This window comes from Carassius gibelio, chromosome A20 (assembly GCF_023724105.1).
Source record: "Carassius gibelio isolate Cgi1373 ecotype wild population from Czech Republic chromosome A20, carGib1.2-hapl.c, whole genome shotgun sequence".
Classification (NCBI taxonomy): Eukaryota; Metazoa; Chordata; class Actinopteri; order Cypriniformes; family Cyprinidae; genus Carassius; species Carassius gibelio.
In genome coordinates this window covers 18,846,933-18,865,826 of record NC_068390.1, presented here as the reverse complement: position 1 = coordinate 18,865,826, position 18,894 = coordinate 18,846,933, and the positions used below count along the sequence as shown (strand labels likewise).

At 34.6% G+C, this 18,894-nt stretch overlaps 1 protein-coding gene across 1 annotated transcript; it reads left to right on the top strand.

Annotated features, from left to right (window-relative positions):
* Positions 1–9,048: 9,048 nt before the first annotated feature.
* Positions 9,049–18,868, top strand: LOC127938470 (hippocalcin-like protein 1). Its single transcript, XM_052535108.1, has 4 exons — positions 9,049–9,356; positions 14,336–14,756; positions 15,300–15,405; positions 15,823–18,868. The coding sequence occupies exons 2-4, from the start codon at positions 14,379–14,381 to the stop codon at positions 15,918–15,920; spliced, it is 582 nt and encodes a 193-aa protein (XP_052391068.1). The 5' UTR covers positions 9,049–9,356; positions 14,336–14,378; the 3' UTR covers positions 15,921–18,868.
* Positions 18,869–18,894: the final 26 nt, after the last annotated feature.

Below are 18,894 nucleotides of genomic sequence, written 5' to 3'. Positions count from 1 at the left end.
TATTTTGACTACATTTTATTTTGACATCTATTGCCAAGGTTATTAACAATCAGACTGAACTGAATGAACTGATACTGGAATAAATGTTTAAACCTTCTGCCCTTTTGTCCAGTTTACTTTATTCACTAACCTCTTATTTTGTGTAATGAGTAAATACTAATCACTTCTGTCCTGGCAAGTCTTCTTGGGTACATAGAATGTTGTTTGTCAAAGCTATATATATATATATATATATATATATATATATATATATATATATATATATACATAAATACATACATACATACACACACACACACACATATATATATATATATATATATATATATATATATATATATATATATATTTACATATTTATTTATTTATATATATATATATATATATATATATATATATATATATATATATATATATACACATATTTATTTATTTATTTTTATTTTTTTGATTTAGGGAAAGCTATTCAAGCAGATTGTTCTAGAATTGGTCCTTAAACATTCTTATAAGCATCACAAGGTATTATGTTATGAAGCACATAGGGCTGCTCCCTAATAGTCGACTAACCTATAGTACAGGCTTGGTCAACCAAAATGTTGTTAGTCAGGAGACAGAAGAAAAATAATCCACAGGAAGTGGTGAGGTCACACAGTTCGTGACAGACAGATCGTTAACGGCTGGATTCATTAGTAATTCAATACATCCGAATACTCGCCTATTATTCCTCGACCTCAAATATGGCTTATCAGCTGAAATATATAAGTAGTAGTAGCAACTTTACATGGCCACTCAATCTCAATTAACCTAGAAAAATGTGTGCTATTCAAGTGTCTGTGCAGAGTATGAAAGCTGAACAGTAGCTCGCTCACAGCATGACAAATGGAGGCACCGGTGCAGTCACTTACTCTTAACATACTCTGTCATTTAGTCATACAGAGTAATTTATCTTTCAAATTTGTAAAGCTTCTACTTTTATTTGTGTGCACTCAATATAAAAACAAAACATTGCATTTAAGTAAAACAATGAAAGCAAACAGGATGCGCTTCCAGCCGTCTCTGCCTCTGTGAACTTGAGTGTGAAACTCCTTTTATACTTGCCTTACGGACATGAAAAATATATCTATAGAGATTGAAATGTATACTTTCAAATGAGACAATCCAAATCTGAAAACATTAATTTTCTCAGATTATGTAATCTGTGTGAAATTTGCATGCAGGCAAATCCACTAATATGGAGATGATGAGTCAAGAGAAGTTTTATGAATTAATGCACTAAACTGATCAAATTGTCATTTATTTATTTTAAGTTTGTCATGTAGTCTATGTCTTTTATGTCCTGGAACTATGCACTCTTTGAGAGTCTTCAGTCAAGGCTCCACCCTAATCCTAACCCTGAGAAGATACAGTTTTGTCTATTAGGGAAACTGACAGTTTGTATTTAAAAAAAATTCAGTTGAAAAGAGTCTTTTCAGTTGGAAAAAGAGAGCACATGCACAGCAGCCCCATTTTATCATGAAACTTGTTTAAAAGTCCACTGACATCAAGGTTCAGATATTGACAGACTTGCCTTTACTATTTACATAAAAAAGAAAAGTGCACTGATTATGTCTGGACATTTTTTTCTCATTCTAGTGCTTTAACAAAAATAAAAGAAAATAATATGCAATATATAAATATTTAAAATAATGAGATTAAAAGCTGACCAAAGTTCCTGTCTGCACAAATTATTATTTTGCACTATAAAGTTTATGCCAGTATCATACTGGGACCTTGATGCAACTTGTAGAATTGACACTTTTTTTTTTCCTGTTGAAATGTTCTTTTATGATTTTCTTCATAGACGAGATGTCTGTTCACTCCAACTGTTCATACCAAAAAGGTACTGGAAATTTTATTTTTTCTTCTTCTTCCTCTTTTTTTCTACAGTGTAAAGTAATCCCTTGTGTTAGTTTATTTTTGCTTTTTTGCTATGTTGAAACTATATATTTTTCCACTGAAATTTAGAACTTAAATGAGTAAAACGGTTGCATGAAGATGTTTTTTTGTTTTGTTTCATAGATCTGAGAAAATTAAAAATAACATTAACACTTGTGTCAAACATTCTTGTATATAATATATGAATAGTAAATTTGATACATTTGACATTTTGATAACTGTTAATAAAAGAACTTTAAAACAGTCATGAATCATCCATTTGTTAACCTAGTTTCCTGTTATCATCAGTCACAAAATCAATGTAGTGAACCTTGGTTTTGTGCTGATGTGAGTGGTGCATTATATTGCACATGTGAGACAGAGACAGGTGCAGGCATGCACGCAGACCCTCATATGCTCATTCCCTCATTAACATATGGTTATTAATTCTGCACTTTTATCAGTCTCTGAGCCAGGCATTATTCATAGCAGATGGACAAATGTGTGAACCTGACCTCAGTACAGTATACTGTACAAGACAGATATGCAAAGACATTATCAAACACAGACAGTTGTGCAACTACTGCAAGATTACTGTTATCTAATCAACAAAACCACAATTAAAAGCCCTTTTGTGAGGGCTTGCATGGGTGACTTTATCAATGATTTTATTAAGATATAAATTGTTATGAATTATTATTAATATTGATGACAAAAATAATAATGTATTTTCTTTATTCAGTTTATAACTTTGATGGTTTAGGACTGTGGTATAGGTTTGTTGTATTGTAAATGCTAAATCAGCTGCTTTCATTGCTGAAGTAAACACACAAAATACAGATTTCACCGTGTATTGCCTGAGAAGCATTTGAGGTTTGTAATACACCCTTTCATCAGCACCTACTCATATTACAGGCAGTTTCTGATAAGGGCTTAAGCTTAAACAGTTTTAGGATGCTGTATATTATGTGATAACAGCAGCACAGGCTCATATTAAACAGACAAATAATCATTTTAATTTAATGCAAAAATTAATAAGCTAGATAAAAAGGTTTGTCAAGGCAACTTTAAGTTGGCTTGAGAAAGCTGGACCAGAAAGTTTAGGAACTTTAAAAAGTTTGATGGGTTTCAGTCTGACATAGTTTGAAGTTTAAAGTAGTTTTAAAAGCTTAAAGTTTGAATGTTTTGAAGGCAATACAGTCTGTCAGATAGATAGATGGTTGTTAGGGTGTTGCTATGCGGCTGCTAGGGTACCCGGGGTGGTTGTTAAGGTGTTGCTATGTGGTTGGTAGGGCAGCCCTAGCCTGGTTGGAAGAGGTGGGCCAGGGCACGGTTCGGTTGGGCTTGGGCACGCTACCCGAGCAGTGTGTGTGGAGTTGCAGAGCAGATATTATTTTGTATGCGCTACTGTCATCATTATGACTGCAAACATCCTATTACTACTACTACACTATCCATATAAATCAATATATTTAGGTTTATAATGGCTCTGGTTCTTACATTATTGATGAACAGGAAATGTAGTTTGCGAGTAAAACTGCAACTGATTTAATTAACCTCAGCTGTCTCCATAATAATTTTCTGATTCATACAAGTGAAAATCAATGATCAATGCTCTGCTTAAATCATAAATTAATTATTGTTAATTATTCTGCAGAATTTTAGCGAAAGTGGTTTTCTCCATTATCTCATGCATGACGTAAGCATGCTCCAGCCCGAAATGTTTAATGTAAGTGTGAGTGCAGGCCAGCGGGGGATCAGGGAGGAGGTATAATTGTGCTCAGGCTCGGTTTAAAGCAGCACTGTGCCTAGTGTGAGTCTAATGGGCTTTAGTGTGTTTAGATTTGAATTTTGACAGTTGGAGTTTGACAGAATGTTCATTTCAATGTAAGTCTATGTTTTGTTTTGTTTTTTATCTTAATTTTTATGAAAACCTGTGTAATTTATCAGTTAGAAAAGATATAGCACACTTGGACATATCAGTCTGAAGAGCTGGGCTGAGTTTGAAATCTAAAGAGTTAAAGCTCTAGGAGTAGCATATGTCAGACATATTAGTCTCAGCAGAAGAATAATAAGAAGTTTAAATAGCATTTCAGTAAGCTGGCTTTCTCAAGCCAATTTAATAAACATGAAAACCTGTTTGTGTGAGTTTAATATAATCTTACAATTAAAACCTTTTTTTTTCATGTTTATTCACAAACAAGTATACATAATAAATATTAACTTTTCTTAAAAACTCCTCGACTCTGATATATAGCATGCATTAATTTTTTTAGTGGACACATTTATGTACATGCTGCACGGCCTTTGATCAGGACATTTAGATCAGGACATCCAACCTTCGTTCTTGCATTGATGAGCTTATCTTTTGTCTTAGGAGGCAAGTTGCTTACCTTTTTGAGTAGATAATGTCATGGACCTTCTTACTTAGAGTAAGCAGAGTCAGGGTCAGAGAGGCTTTATAATCATTTCAGCTCTATACAGCTTGTACACAGTGAAACGAAACAGCGTTTCTCCAGGACCAGGGTGCTACACAAGACAACATTAACTACAAAACTCACATTGTACTGTGCAAGACTATACATAATTAAATTATTTGAAATAATCTAACATAATACTAAAAGTGGAAAAAAGAAAGTTAAAAGGTGAACATAAAACAAAGTACAGACTACGTAAAGTGCATATGTGCATGCCTGAATTATAGGGACATTTGCTATATCTATCTATCTATCTATCTATCTATCTATCTATCTATCTATCTATCTATCTATCTATCTATCTATCTATCTATCTATCTATCTATCTATCTATCTATCTATCTATCTATCTATCTATCTATCTATCTATCTATATACACACATACATGTAGTTGTCACGGTATTGTGTCCTGTCCTGCTATATTTTAAAGCAATCAGAGTCCTTTAAATAAATTAAATACATTTCTGTTGTTTAGACACAGCAGGACCTTCTCTCTAAAAATAAAAGATGGTTCTTTAAAGGTTCTTTACATCTATTTAGAACCATAGCATCCTGAAGAACACTTTTATGATGAAATGGTTCTCCAAATGGTTTTCCAGCCTTTTTGTTTTTCAAATCAGTAACTTCACCTCTTTACTGATTTTCTGGAGCTCAGGGATCAAACTACACCGACTGTCAACACACTCTCAACAGGTAAACAATTTCATTCTTTAATTGAATTCCAAATTTAACTTCAAAATTGCTACTGGTTTCCAAACAAACATGTTCTTTTCTCTTTTATTTTTCTATTTTGGGGCTTTTGGCCTTCATAAATATAATTGTTTTTACTTAAATGAAAACTGTTACAATAAACTCAATTGTGTATTTCAGATTCATCACGTCCCACAACCTCATCCTCAGAGAGAAACTGCCCCACAATCACACCAAAGTGATAGACTTAACGACTTCACATGCTTACGATTGTGAAGATTTTTCATTGGAGCTTTGTCTTCATCACATCTATTTTTTTTTTTACTTCTTTATGTATTTATTAATGTTCCATGTCAATTGAATGAATGTATTACAATGAATGTATAACAATAATAACTGTTGTTATGAGCACTGACATATTTGCTGAAATTTCACATCAATAAAAGGTAACTAATTCGCACAATATATTTTTGCTATTGTTGTTGTTGTTTTCATGTAAATCCCTAATAGAAACTACACACATTGCATTGCTGATTTTCTGGAGCTCAACCATCCAACTACACAGAATGTCAACACGCTCTTAACAGGTATTTTTTTATTTTTTTCATTTTTATCTTTCAAATTGTGACTGGTTTCCTATTCCTACCAATCATGTCTTTTTTTTTTTTTTACTTTAACAGAACATGAAAGTGCAACCAGCTCTGTTCAGATAAGGATACGTCTATCATCACCACTAAGTAACAAAAATATTGAATTTATATTGTTATATTGTTTTTATTTTTAATTGGGTTTATGCACATACCTAGTCACAGCTTTTCCATATCTTAATATCATTTTTTTTTCTTCTTATAACATTGTGAAGTGCTCAGATACTACTTTTGGCCTTCATAAACAATTGTTTTTACTTAAACAAATGAAAGGAGACATATTTCAGATGCTACATCCTACGACCTTGTCACCTGCAGAGAGAAACTGCCACTCAATAACACCAAATCAAGTCACCTTTATTAATATAGCGTTTTTAAAATGCAGATTGTGTCAAAGCAACATTACAGCATTAATTAGGCAAAAGGACAATAGTAAACACAATTTTTTCAGTTAAAGATAGTTCATCACTGCCACTACACATAAATACATAAATACACATAATGATGGGCTTAAAGGCATCATAGAGGATCCTGAAGATACAGTAGTTTACTGGAACTTGGTCTTCATTACGCTATTTTCTGTTTCTATTTACACTATTTTCTATTATGTTATCAATGTCAATTGTAATTTAATATATTCTGCTAATGACAGTTGTTAGAGTACTGTAATTTTACTGAAATTTGATGTCATTAAAAAAAATAAATAAATAAAAGTACTTAATTGAAACTACATGTTGTTGTTGTTGTTTTTATGTAAAACCCTAATAGAGCCTATAAGATATTATAAGACCATGCGAATAGAGAGATGAAGAACAATATTAATAAACAACATAAACAAATAATATGAATAAAACAAATATTATATATGTTATATATTATAAATACTAATATGAATGAAAATGAACTATCATTGAAAAGGTCACTTATAGCACCATTAAGGTCCTATGTAATAATTTCAAAGCATGGTTCTTTGTGGAACCCTATAAAAATGGTTATATTTAGCACCAACAAGTGTTCTGCTATATTGTTACAAGCTGAAGAACTTTTTCTGTTACTGTTAAGAACCATTTTTCTTAAGATATGAGACCTCAAAATGGGAGTGTGAATTGCTAACCGTGCAATAGATACATGTACTTTACTCACATGCTTTGCATGTTACACCCAACATGACATCTACTGTACACTTCATCATGATTAAGGGAGAATGTAGATTTGTGCATTTAATCTGTGGATGATACGCGGAAAACAACAAATTGTAAGAGTTCCTCTTTTTCACTATTTTGTTTTCTATTTTTAAGAACATTCATTTTGTTTGTTAGTTAAAAACTAACTCCAGCATTATTCCATATTCCAAATACAGTTGATGACAAGCCTGTCATAAAAATAGACTTGAATTTAGATTTTTCATCTTTTGAACAACATTGTATATTTGACAAAATTCAACAAAATCTTACTTTTCTTAAGAATTTCTAAATAACATTATGTGCAAATAATGCAAAGATTTTCTAGAATAATCTAGACACTTTTGAGAGAGGAGACATTTCCTTGCAGTCTGATTGGTGCTGATCTGGTTGTTTTTATGCTAAATCAACAGACAAAAATCAATCATCTCAAACCCAACAACCAGCATGTACTGTTTGTTTTGTAGTTAAATTTCAAATCAGTTCCTAAAATGAAAAATCTTAAAACTGGACTTTATAATGACAAACATTTTCAGTCCACCGCAGGGAGATTTGGCCTATTTTTTTATTTTGTTTGTTTGTTTTTAAGTTTAGTTGGGTTCAACTAAGTATAGATATTATATTGATTTGTTTTGAGTATTTAAATATATTATGCCATAAAACATAGATAGATCAAAACAATCTGTGCGTTTTATGTGTATATTTTTGTTGTATTATACTTTATGCAAACTGTTTTTAAGCAGAAAACATGCATGGAGTCAACATGGTGTGTTGAATGTTTATAAATAAAAAAATATTATAAAAACATAAAATAAGTTTTATTTGCATAAACTCATAGAGCTTCATGCAACTACACCTTTGTTATTCCATAACAAGAGCAAAGCTCATTTGTGTAATCATAGATCAAATGTTTATTTCTGTTTTGGAAAGATAGGTTGTTTTGGAGAGGATATAATGTATAGTGCCTAGAGATAAGTAAAGATTTCTCAAAAAATGTGTGTTGGAACGTATCAGAATGTTGTGAGGAAAAAAACTGTTTTTACATATACAGGAATATACAGTAGGCTAATTTCAGAAATTATGTCAAGCCGTGCACAATTTTTGCATCATGAGAAATCACAAGACAATATCTGCTGCCTCCTGGTGGAGATGTCGAACATATTTCCATCAGGGTTTTCAATCTCAAACAGTATTTACATTCATATTTACATTTAAACATTTAGTCGTGTAGAAGATAAGTGGACCAAGTTCTGAGCCTTGAGGAACTATATAAGTCTTGAGGAACAGTATATAAGTGCTATAATATTGTAAAATATAAAAATAATTTTGGAACTGTGAGAATGGTATTCAGATGGACAGCTTGAGCTATTAAAAACATGTAAAACATAATAACTGAATTTTAAAATCTAATTTCATATTTAATATACGCAGGTTGATGTTAATTGGGTTAAATTGAATCATTAGGTGCCAAGGCAGTTTGCAGTGATTTGCAGTTTTCTGAAAGTTTTTTGAAAAGAAAAAAACAACAACAATAAAAATCTGCCACAACAGTACTTGACATTAATTAATATGGATTTGCTGGCTGTATAGAGGAAATGTATTTAACAAAAACGTATTCAGCATGAAACGGCATGTGAAACAAGATTTTATTAGATATAGATAGATAGCTAGACTAGTTATTAAATTAAATGTAAATATACTTTATTTACATTCTAGCTATTAGGCTTATGTTGTAAAACGTTTCCTTTTTGTAATCAAGAATAAACAGAGAGAGAGAGAGAGAGAGAGAGAGAGAGAGAGAGAGAGAGAGAGAGAGAGAGAGAATGAATGAAACCGTATCCAGCTGCAGACAAGTAGCCTACACGCTTTCTTTTCCGCTGGCGAACTGTTCTTTTTACAGCAATCTACTGTAGCCTACTTCGCAGTGTACAGACTCGTCCAACGAGTAGCCTGTCGTCTTGCTCTCTCCAGAACTCTGTGTGTGCACATAAGTGGTTTATGTCTTCAACCATATCGCAACGTGAAGCATGAGTTTAGAATGTGAATGTTCTCAAATGATACTGAAATCCTTTTCTTAGACCCACAAGTCCCCCCCTACAGTGCAGTGGTGGTTTCGTCCATTGACAGCGGAGCAGAGCTGTGTGTGTGGTGTCAAGTCTCTCGCTCAGTGATGAGGTTTCAAGTGCGCCTTTGAGATGTTATGGAGCCTGTAGAATATTCTGCAATTTATAGTTGTTTCGCTTCGCTTTTATTGAAACGACACTCAAACTTTTAGACTACGTACCTTATTTAGTATTATTTTTATTTATTTTTTGTATATACAAGCTTCGTTTTTTCATGCAGCGAAAATGCTGAAAGTTTTGTGAGGACACTCCTTCAGGACCCGACGGACCAAGGCTACAGCTGACAAACCGAGGGACGTATCAGCTCTGTCATTTTCATAGAGGTAAGTTGATGTCTCTTTTCAGCCTCTTAATAGATTTTTTCAACAACATATGCCGCTGTTTGTAACCCATAATTTGCATAGCGGTCCATGAGAATCAATACATAGCTCTTTATGGTACTTAGAAGACTGAGGTTTATGTTAAAAACTAGTTTGATGTGTTATTTTAGCAATCTGCGTCTGCGATGGTTTTGTAATTCTTGGTTGGAGACATCATTTATTTATTATATTTATTTTTATTATAATTCATAGGCCTACTTATGGCCAGGTTTCCATAAACATCCATGAATGTAAGCAGGGGCTGTTTTTAATGCCCAGGAAAACTTACCTTGTAATGCTCGCATTAACATGATTCCTCAATACACACCGAGTATATTGACATATATGAATATATTTAATTACTTTCTGTGTATAATATAACTGGGTGTATAATTATACTTCCACTCCTTGTGATAGCTCCCTTATGTTATATAAATATTTGCAGTGCAGCTTTTTAATGGAAGTCTATGGATGGACTCACAGGTTATTCTTCCAATTCAGTTGCCATTTGTATTCTTAATTTTTCCTGTATTATGATCACCTTGTGGATCACAGCATGATCTTCACAGCAGGAGTAAGAGGTCGATTTCTTACTTTTCCAATCAAGGCTCTCCATGATGCTCAGTGGCATACCTGCCAGCCTGCCGTCACAGTCAGAACAAACCAGAACTGCTGTCAACATTACACTTCCATCTCTAATTTTAGTCTAGTTCTGGTAAATATCAGCAAAATGTGTCAAATTGTGGGGGGAAATTCATCCTCGATGGGAAATGTATTGGATGACCTCTTTACATCATTACATTTAGCGACAAGCTATTTCGGGGAAAAATACCCTGAATTATCAAGCGAGGGTACAAGCGGATTGTTTGTTATCCTTTAATTTCACGGTCCACCAGAGCAGCAGAAAAAAATGGGTTTTCTTTTCTACTGATCTTTTGACACCTGTCAGGGTGCATTTTAGTTATTTAGGTAGGCCACATTGGGAAATTGAAGGCTAAATGAGCCTCACACCAACTACCCCCCCCCCCCCCCCCCACACACACACAGTGGATTGATTCATTGTTTTATGCATGATGGGTCAAAGATGAATACTGTTCAACTACATGCTGAATTGCACTGATGTTTACAAAGTGTGTCCCTTACTTTCCACGTAATGTCTCTCTGGTTATTTGATCCATGCACATGGCAACCTGGCCTCAGTTTTTTTTATGTATTTATTTTATTTGCACTGTATAGCTTTTTGCACTGGTCTGTTAAAAAATACATGCCACGTGAGTGTGTGGAATCTGGTGGCGTGACACAACATTCACGTTTGCCCGAGTGGCAGTGGGTCTATACACTCTAAAAATCACTGGTTTTTCCAAATACTGGGTTGAGACAGCTGGGTAAGACGCGTTTTTTTTTTTTTTTTTAAATTTTGGGTTGAAAATTGGGGATGCGGACGTGAAAGAGAGCACGCATGTCACGTTAACATTGGACAAAGCCAGTGCGAGAACCTGCCATTTTCTCAGTGTGAAAGAAGCAAGAAGCGAGTGAAAGACATTATGGTACGTAAAGATTAAACATTTTATTGTTTATTTATGGAAGTATTTTGAGGTTTCATGAAAGGCGGAAATAAAAGAGCTTACTATTTATTGATAAATACTTAAGAACCCGAGGTCTCTCTTATGAATGGAAGATGTACTTTTAATATAACGTCTGTGAGTGTTTTATGTCATATTTACATAAGATTTTACAATATCTGGAATTTTTGAGGTGTTAATAGACGGTTATTAACACATTTTCTTGTTCATTTGTTTTTTAATTTTTCACTGTTAAACTGAATGTAGTTTCCTAAAGGAAACGGCGTTATATAATAAAGACTAGCATAATTATTTATAGGCTGTTGATTTGGTTATTGTTCAATGTTATGCATGTAATATTTCAGACTTGTTGAGCTTGTGTCTTCATTGTGCCCACGCCGGGAGTTAACTACCCAGAAGCCTGCTTGTGTGAGGAGGAAGCAATTTTCTTAGCTTCTTCAGAAGATAAGGAAAGACGGTTTTAAGGCAAGTAAACTTCAAGATTCCAGGTTATCAATTTTTTTTAATTTTTTTACTAAGAGTAAAAGAATATTTGTTTTTTGTTTTTGTAGAGCATCATTCTTCTGAGATTTATGTAAGTTATTTTTAGAAAATAAAATCTTCTGTTGTCTCCTGCCTGATTACTTCACATTTTGATTCAACAACAGTGTGATTTCAGGCTCATATTTCATGAAAACCGTTGATGTCTGTGTTTCTCATTGCAGAACTCAAACCAACTTTGGAGTTGTCTGATTTGGAGAGTCATTATTCTTTAGTCAAATTTTATCTTAAAAGTTATATTCAACAAATGTTCAATGCTTTATTTATAAACTCTGTAGCTGTTAATGCCATACTTTTCTGCATTTCTTCTTACATGCATGTTACTTTTTGACAGTTTTCTCTGGTTTTTAATAAATATATACCTTTTGATAGTTATTATTTGTGTGTAAAAGTGATTTTAAAATGAACAAGATTTGTAGGTTTAATGCCTAGCTCGATTTGGGTTAATTTTAGCGTAGCAATGTAATCATTTTCAATCAGAAAAAAGCAACCCATCATGCTGGGTTAAACATAATAACCCAACTTGTTGGGTTAAAATAACACACCGCTGGGTTGCCAAAATAACCCAAATTAGGTTGTTTTCAACCCAGCAGTTTTTAGAGTGTAATGAGAGGAGGGAAGGTAATAAAAACAAGTTTGTGTAACCAGGGCTACTGGGAGTCAAACTGGAACCTAGGGCTTTTGTGGAAATCATAGAGGAATGTTTAGTCATTCGATGTAATGTAAGTGCTGCGACTTACTGTGACAAAATTTTCCCTTTAGAGACATGGCAAGAAAGGGTAAAATATTTGGTGAGAACAAAGTCAAATAGGGGTCAGTGTACTGTAATAGAAAATGGCATTTAAGATAATATATTAAATAACAAATGCAAATGTATTCTTCTTGACAGTCAGTTTAATTAAATGAAATAATATTTAAATACTCAAACTTTTATACATATATATATATATATATATATATATATATATATATATATATATATATATATACACACACACACACACATACACATTGATTGACATTTCCAAACCCATTTTCACCCTTAGCCTTAGTTTTTAATTATTCTTGTGAGTTGAATCTTTTCAATAAATCAGTTAATTTAGTTCACAAGACCATTTAGAACAAATCCGTTTGTACAGTTCTCGAGTTCTTCTCAGTTGACTAGTCCTCTATGATAAGTCTATCAGTGAATAACTGATACAGAGTGAAAGGATTCAATTTCTGTCTATTCAAGAATGTAATATTCTTTTCAGTTGCATCTTTTCATTTATTTGGTACACAAAAGCAATTTGAACAAATCAGTCTGATCCATTTCTTGAGTACAGCTACTATGATACTTTATGGCTTTAGTTCCCATTCTTTGTAATTTAATGAAAAATGACCAGTAAGTGTTTCTATTTCTCATTTTGTGTTCCATGAAAAAAAAGAAGAAGAAAAATAAAGAAGTTCACAGGCTTGGAATGACTTGACTTAGTAGTATTTGAATGATGTCAGAATTTTAATTTTTGGCTGAACTATCCTTTTAAGTAACATGAGTTCATTTTTTGGGATGTATGGTTTTCCCAGTTGTCTTTAGGGTGTGTGAGTGCCAATTGTATCGTTTACAGAAAGAAGCCAGTTGTGCAACCACCTGTAAAGCATTATGGTTTGTGACTTGAGTGGCAGAGGATACTTCTGAATCATGAAGTACTGGATAATAAAGTAATACACCATCTGCTCTCCACCCACAATTGATTTGAGGAGATGTGTCTCACACTTCGCTGTTCTGATTCAATTGTTTGCAAAGGGCTTTTCAAGCATTTGGAAAATTATGGCTGAGTTTGTCTCCTCACTTCTCTCATCATATCTTTCATTTTGGTTCCTCTTTACAGAAAGACACATACATAGGCCTGACACTCCGCTCTCTATATATTTCCATATTCCACCCGTGTGCCTCTGGGGACCCTACATTTTTCTTTTTTTTTTTTCTTTTTTCTTTTTTCATTTGACTGCAGCACAAGCTTGCATTTTTTTCTTTCCGAATGGAAAGTTCTGGGTTTCTTGTGGTTTAGTGAGTGTCTGAGGGAAAAGAAGGAGGAAGCAGCAAGCTACGCCCATGTTTATGTCTGCTGCCAGGCCAGTAGCTTCACCCATGTGACTCGAGCCAAGGGAGGAGCCACCCTTATGATGGCCCTGACAAACTAAGCAAGCAACTTTAAGAGTCAAGATCTTCAAAATATACAAGTCAGATTCAGAAAGGAATAGGAACATATCAACTGAAAGATGGAGCAAGAAGCTGTAGTAAAAACCTGCAAGAATATGAGAGCGAGTGCATATGGTCATGTAGCTTACATAACCTATCGTTAAATTTCACTTCCCGGCCACCTCACCATTTATATAGTCTTTATATGATTTGTTTAAATAGAACGAGCAGTGCTTCACACTCTGCTCCCTCTTAACGCCGCGAGCACAGGCTCGTGTGCAGTAAGACACACCAACCGTTCCAAATTACCCACACACATCCAAAAAAAAACCCACATCTCTTCATCATCTCCCTGGTAACCCACGCTGACTTGATTGTTGCTAAGGTGGGTTAGCCTAACCCACTGTGAAGGAGTCAATAAATTATCACCGTAACAAAGTATTAAATGGTTTCCATGGATACCAGGATTCACTCCCTCAGTTTGGAAGGGTAACACATTTTCCATTATTCCAAAACCTACATCTGGCAGAGGAAATGTGAATCTCTTTATTATGGCATGTGCTGAAAGTATAAAAGAGGCTAATTTTGGGTTCAAAATAGCTAAGTAGCTACTTTTTTCTTTGTGTTTGTTCTGACAGGGAGCAGCAAGGGTCTGGGAATCATCTGTGCGAGTGTTTCGTCATGGGTAAACAGAACAGCAAGTTGCGACCCGAGGTCCTCAATGACCTGCGGGAGAACACTGAATTCACGGACCACGAGCTGCAGGAGTGGTACCGTGGCTTCTTGAAGGACTGCCCATCTGGCCACCTAACGGTAGAGGAATTCAAGAAGATCTATGCCAATTTCTTTCCCTACGGTGACGCTTCGAAGTTCGCAGAGCACGTCTTCCGCACCTTCGACACCAACGGTGATGCCACCATTGACTTCCGGGAGTTCATTATCGCTCTGAGCGTGACCTCACGTGGAGGTCTGGAGCAGAAGCTCCGCTGGGCCTTCAGCATGTATGATCTGGATGGCAACGGATACATCAGCCGAGCTGAAATGCTGGAGATCGTACAGGTGAGGTGCTTTTTAGTACTTGCTTCCTTTTGGTTTCATTTGCATTTCTGTATTTCACCCGGCGAGTCATTGTTTTCAGAGCAGCTTGTTCCATATCAATATTGGCTCAGTCTAATGTTTGGTGATACAGACCTCCTGAATAAACAGATCTCCTCTATCAAGTGTTCCACAGGCCATATGGTCTTGCCACAAATGGTGGCCAAACACAAAGGATTTGTTCACTAGAGGTCTGTAGGGTCTGTTGACTCTCCATGTTAATAACGTAGATGGCTCTTTTACACCGGCGAACAAGGACATGTTATAAAACAATATCTGAAAGTGATATTAAATGTCTCTGGTAGAGAAATGGGCTCATGGTTATTTGCATTGATTATGCTGATATGAGGTGTTGATCGAAGCTGTAACACTTACAGCTGCGTTATGGAATTTTTGACTGTCAGTCGTAGCATTAAGACAGGCTTATCAAACTTATTGAAAACCTAAGCCTTTGCATGTGACAGCAAATGGCCATATGCTTTGACACAGTTACATTAATCTTAACAGGCGATTTATAAAATGGTGTCATCTGTGATGAAGATGCCCGAGGATGAGTCGACGCCAGAGAAACGCACAGATAAGATATTTCGACAGATGGATACGGACAACGATGGTACGCCTCTCGAGATCCATCTCCCACTCACTGTTCATATTTATATAAAAGTTGAACCACACAAAATGTCATAGAAACTGCACTTGGAAGTTTCCATTTAGGTTTCCTATCCCAATGTCAGAATTTAAACCATTTTTTCTTACCCAATTTCCAAATATTTTTATTTTATTTTTTTATGTAACTTTTTTATTGTCTTATGTAACATTGGTTGCCAAGGAAATTTTTTACAAAAATACTGATTTAGAAAATCAATTTTCACCATGTCCATGGCAACCACTGACACACAGATAAACCAATACTGTTTATTTAGGATTCAAGTTCTAGGATAGAACTTTTCATCAGTATTTTCAACACTCAGATGTTACTCTTGTAAATGGGTGAAATAAACTTTTCATTGTTGCTTTTTCAAATTTATAGGCAGACTCTCTCTGGAGGAATTCATCAAAGGTGCCAAGAGTGACCCCTCTATTGTCAGACTACTGCAGTCTGACCAAAGCACCTCTCGGCAGTTATAAATACAGATCTTAAAAGCAGACAGGAAACCACTCACATGGCAAGATTTTCAAAAGGCAAGATTTTACTTAGACATGTTGTTTGAATTATTAATGAGACACTTGTATCTTTCCTGCTTAAAAAAAAAAAAAAAAGAAGTTTCCTTGTTAATGGGTGGTGACCAGTTTCATCAGTATTTCAGCCTGTTTTTGGATTGGTATTGCTGAGTTGTCATAGCATCTGGGCTTGGTCAGAATTTTAAAGAACCCTTGAAATCAATTGGCAAAATTCAGATATTTATATTTTAAAGGGGTCATATGATGTGATTTAAATTTTTCCTTTCTCTTTGGGGTGTTACAAGCTTTTGGTGCATTAAGAAGATCTGCAAAGTTGCAAAGACTAAAGTTTCAAATCCAAAGAGATATTCTTTATTAAAGTTAAGAGTCAACCATGCCCCCCTAAAACGGCTCATTCTAACATGACCCCACGTCTTCGTCACGATGTGGGAAGATTTGCATAACACCGCCCAAATGTGCACACAAAGAAAAAAGGCATAACTTTTATTCTTGCTGTTGCCACCGGCACCATGTCGTGGAGAAGCTGTGTTTTGTTGTGAAAGCAAAGTTACTTTGTTTGGCTTTCCGGAAGAGGACACAACTAGAAATCAGTGGTTAAGTTTTATTTACAACACTGTTCCAGAACAGTTCAACCCAAATATTCAGATGTGTGAAGCGCATTTTGCGGAGGACAATGACTGTTTCCTGTGAGAATAGCCTACAATGCAAGTGTCCGTTTCTATAAAGTGGGATAATTCCAACTTTGCAAGGATAGGTCTTTCTGACTCACAGTCTGTAAGTTCGTTTTAAAGAAAATTTGCCACTGATGATTCAAACGTGTGTTTTGAGCAGTGTAGAGTAGCGCTTGTTTTTTGTTTCTCCCATCACAAATGCAGACATGGTTTTATGTTTATGCAGTGCGATATGCAACGCAACATGTAAAAACACAGTATAAGTCATTATAATCTGTAATTATGTCCCCACTAGATGCAACAAATGCCTTGTTTGTAATGGGTTTTACTGGTTTTGTGTAGTTCAACCGGGACACATGGCATGACAGTTACGGTATGTTAAGGGGCGTAACATTTCTGTCACACGCTTGAGGCATTCAGCCAATCACAACACACTGGATAGATGGCCAATCAGCTTACATTTCACTTTTCAGAGTAATGTTCTTTGTAAAAATCTATGCGTTTCAGGAAGGTAGGGCATAGAGGAGAAACAATAATGTAAAGCATGTGGAAAAAAATGTGTATTTTGAACATTAAACCACATGAACACATTGCATTACACCAAATACACAAAATTAAGTTATTTTTAGCAATGTCATATGACCCCTTTAAAACTTCTTATTATTGCTTGCATTACACAGATTTTTGTCCAGTCAATTGCTTTTTAGAATGAATCTGTACAATTGTCAAGTGGCTTCATAGTTTCTTTAAGAGATGACCTAAAAAATTATTACATTTCCACAATTGTATTCCACTCAAAGTGTGAATTTATGGTTGTTAATATTCCATTTGTTTTGCATTCGTTCCATATCCAGAGAACTATTTGCATGCTTCTGGCATGTCCTGACTTAGTATCTGTACTAGGTGTTCTTTGGTTGAACATTTTATACATCAGGTGGTTTAACTGCATCCAGAGCGACCTGCTGTCCTGCCAATCACGATCACTCTGAAACATTAAGGCAGTCTGTGTTCTGCATTTTAAAAGGAAAGTATTGCTTCTTTAAGTGTGTAAAAAAAAAAAAAAATGCCAACAGTTTGGTCAGTAAGATTTTTTTAATTGTTTAAGGATACATTAAATTGATCAAAAGTGATAGTAAATACTTCTGCATTGTTACAATTATTAGATTTATATTTCATATAAATGCTGTTCTTTCGAACAAACTATTCAAAGAATCCTGGGAAAAATGTATCATGGTTTACGCAAAAATATTCATCTGCACAACTGTTTTCAGCAAGGATAAAATATGTTTCTTGAGTATTTTTGATCAGACAAATGCAGTCTTGGTAAGCACAAGATATTTTCAAAACAAAAAGTTTTGAACAATAATGAATGCCCACTGCTGGGTGCTTGGGTTTCATTATCATGTATTTTGAGTTCAAATGTAGCTTTTAGATTTAAAATCTAATATGCTAGAATAAGTTTCTCGGGAGGTCAGAGAATGATTTGAATGATAATGCGCATTGATGAACGGTTTTAAAGTGCAATTGAATCATGCATGATCATTTTTCCTTTGTTTTGGTTTCAACTCTAAAGGAAACTTCTTTAATGTATCATAAGCAGTTAGTCAAACTTTTCACAACCGTTTCTGCCCTGAAGGTAAAAAATAACAGCAACCAGCAGCCTTTCGGTTGCTCATGAATATTTGAACACTGTTGTGTGTTTGGACATATGGAGCAGATAGAATGGCAGACAGGTGGTTAGTTTCTATTTGTCCTTTCACCAGTCCAGTGTCAACATGAACAGTACAGATGCTGTTGGATAAGTAGCTCCATAGAATGTAACAGGAAAACATAGTGTATAAATACAGTGTATTCATGCTCTTTCGGTTAATGGGAACATTCTTTTACTCGGGTAATGCTCTTTAATTTGCTCTTTTGCATGTATTGTATTTCAGTGCTCCATTTGCTCTCTCTCTCTATGTAGAATGATTGTAGAAGTAAAATGCCAAAACTAATATTTGTACTGGATATAAATATATATTTGATTTATGTCATTTCTAATTTTGTATAGTGTTAAATGTGCTGTAAGGAACGATGGTTGACAAAAAAAGTTATATTGCAGCTGGGAATGGGATTTCCAACCCTATTTTTGTGAAACCAAAGCATCAGTGTGAATCTTAATGTTGCATCATTACAGTGTATGTGTCTGCATGAATTCTCAATAAACCACTGATTCAAAGGCCACCGGTGTTCATCTGACTAATGTTCTA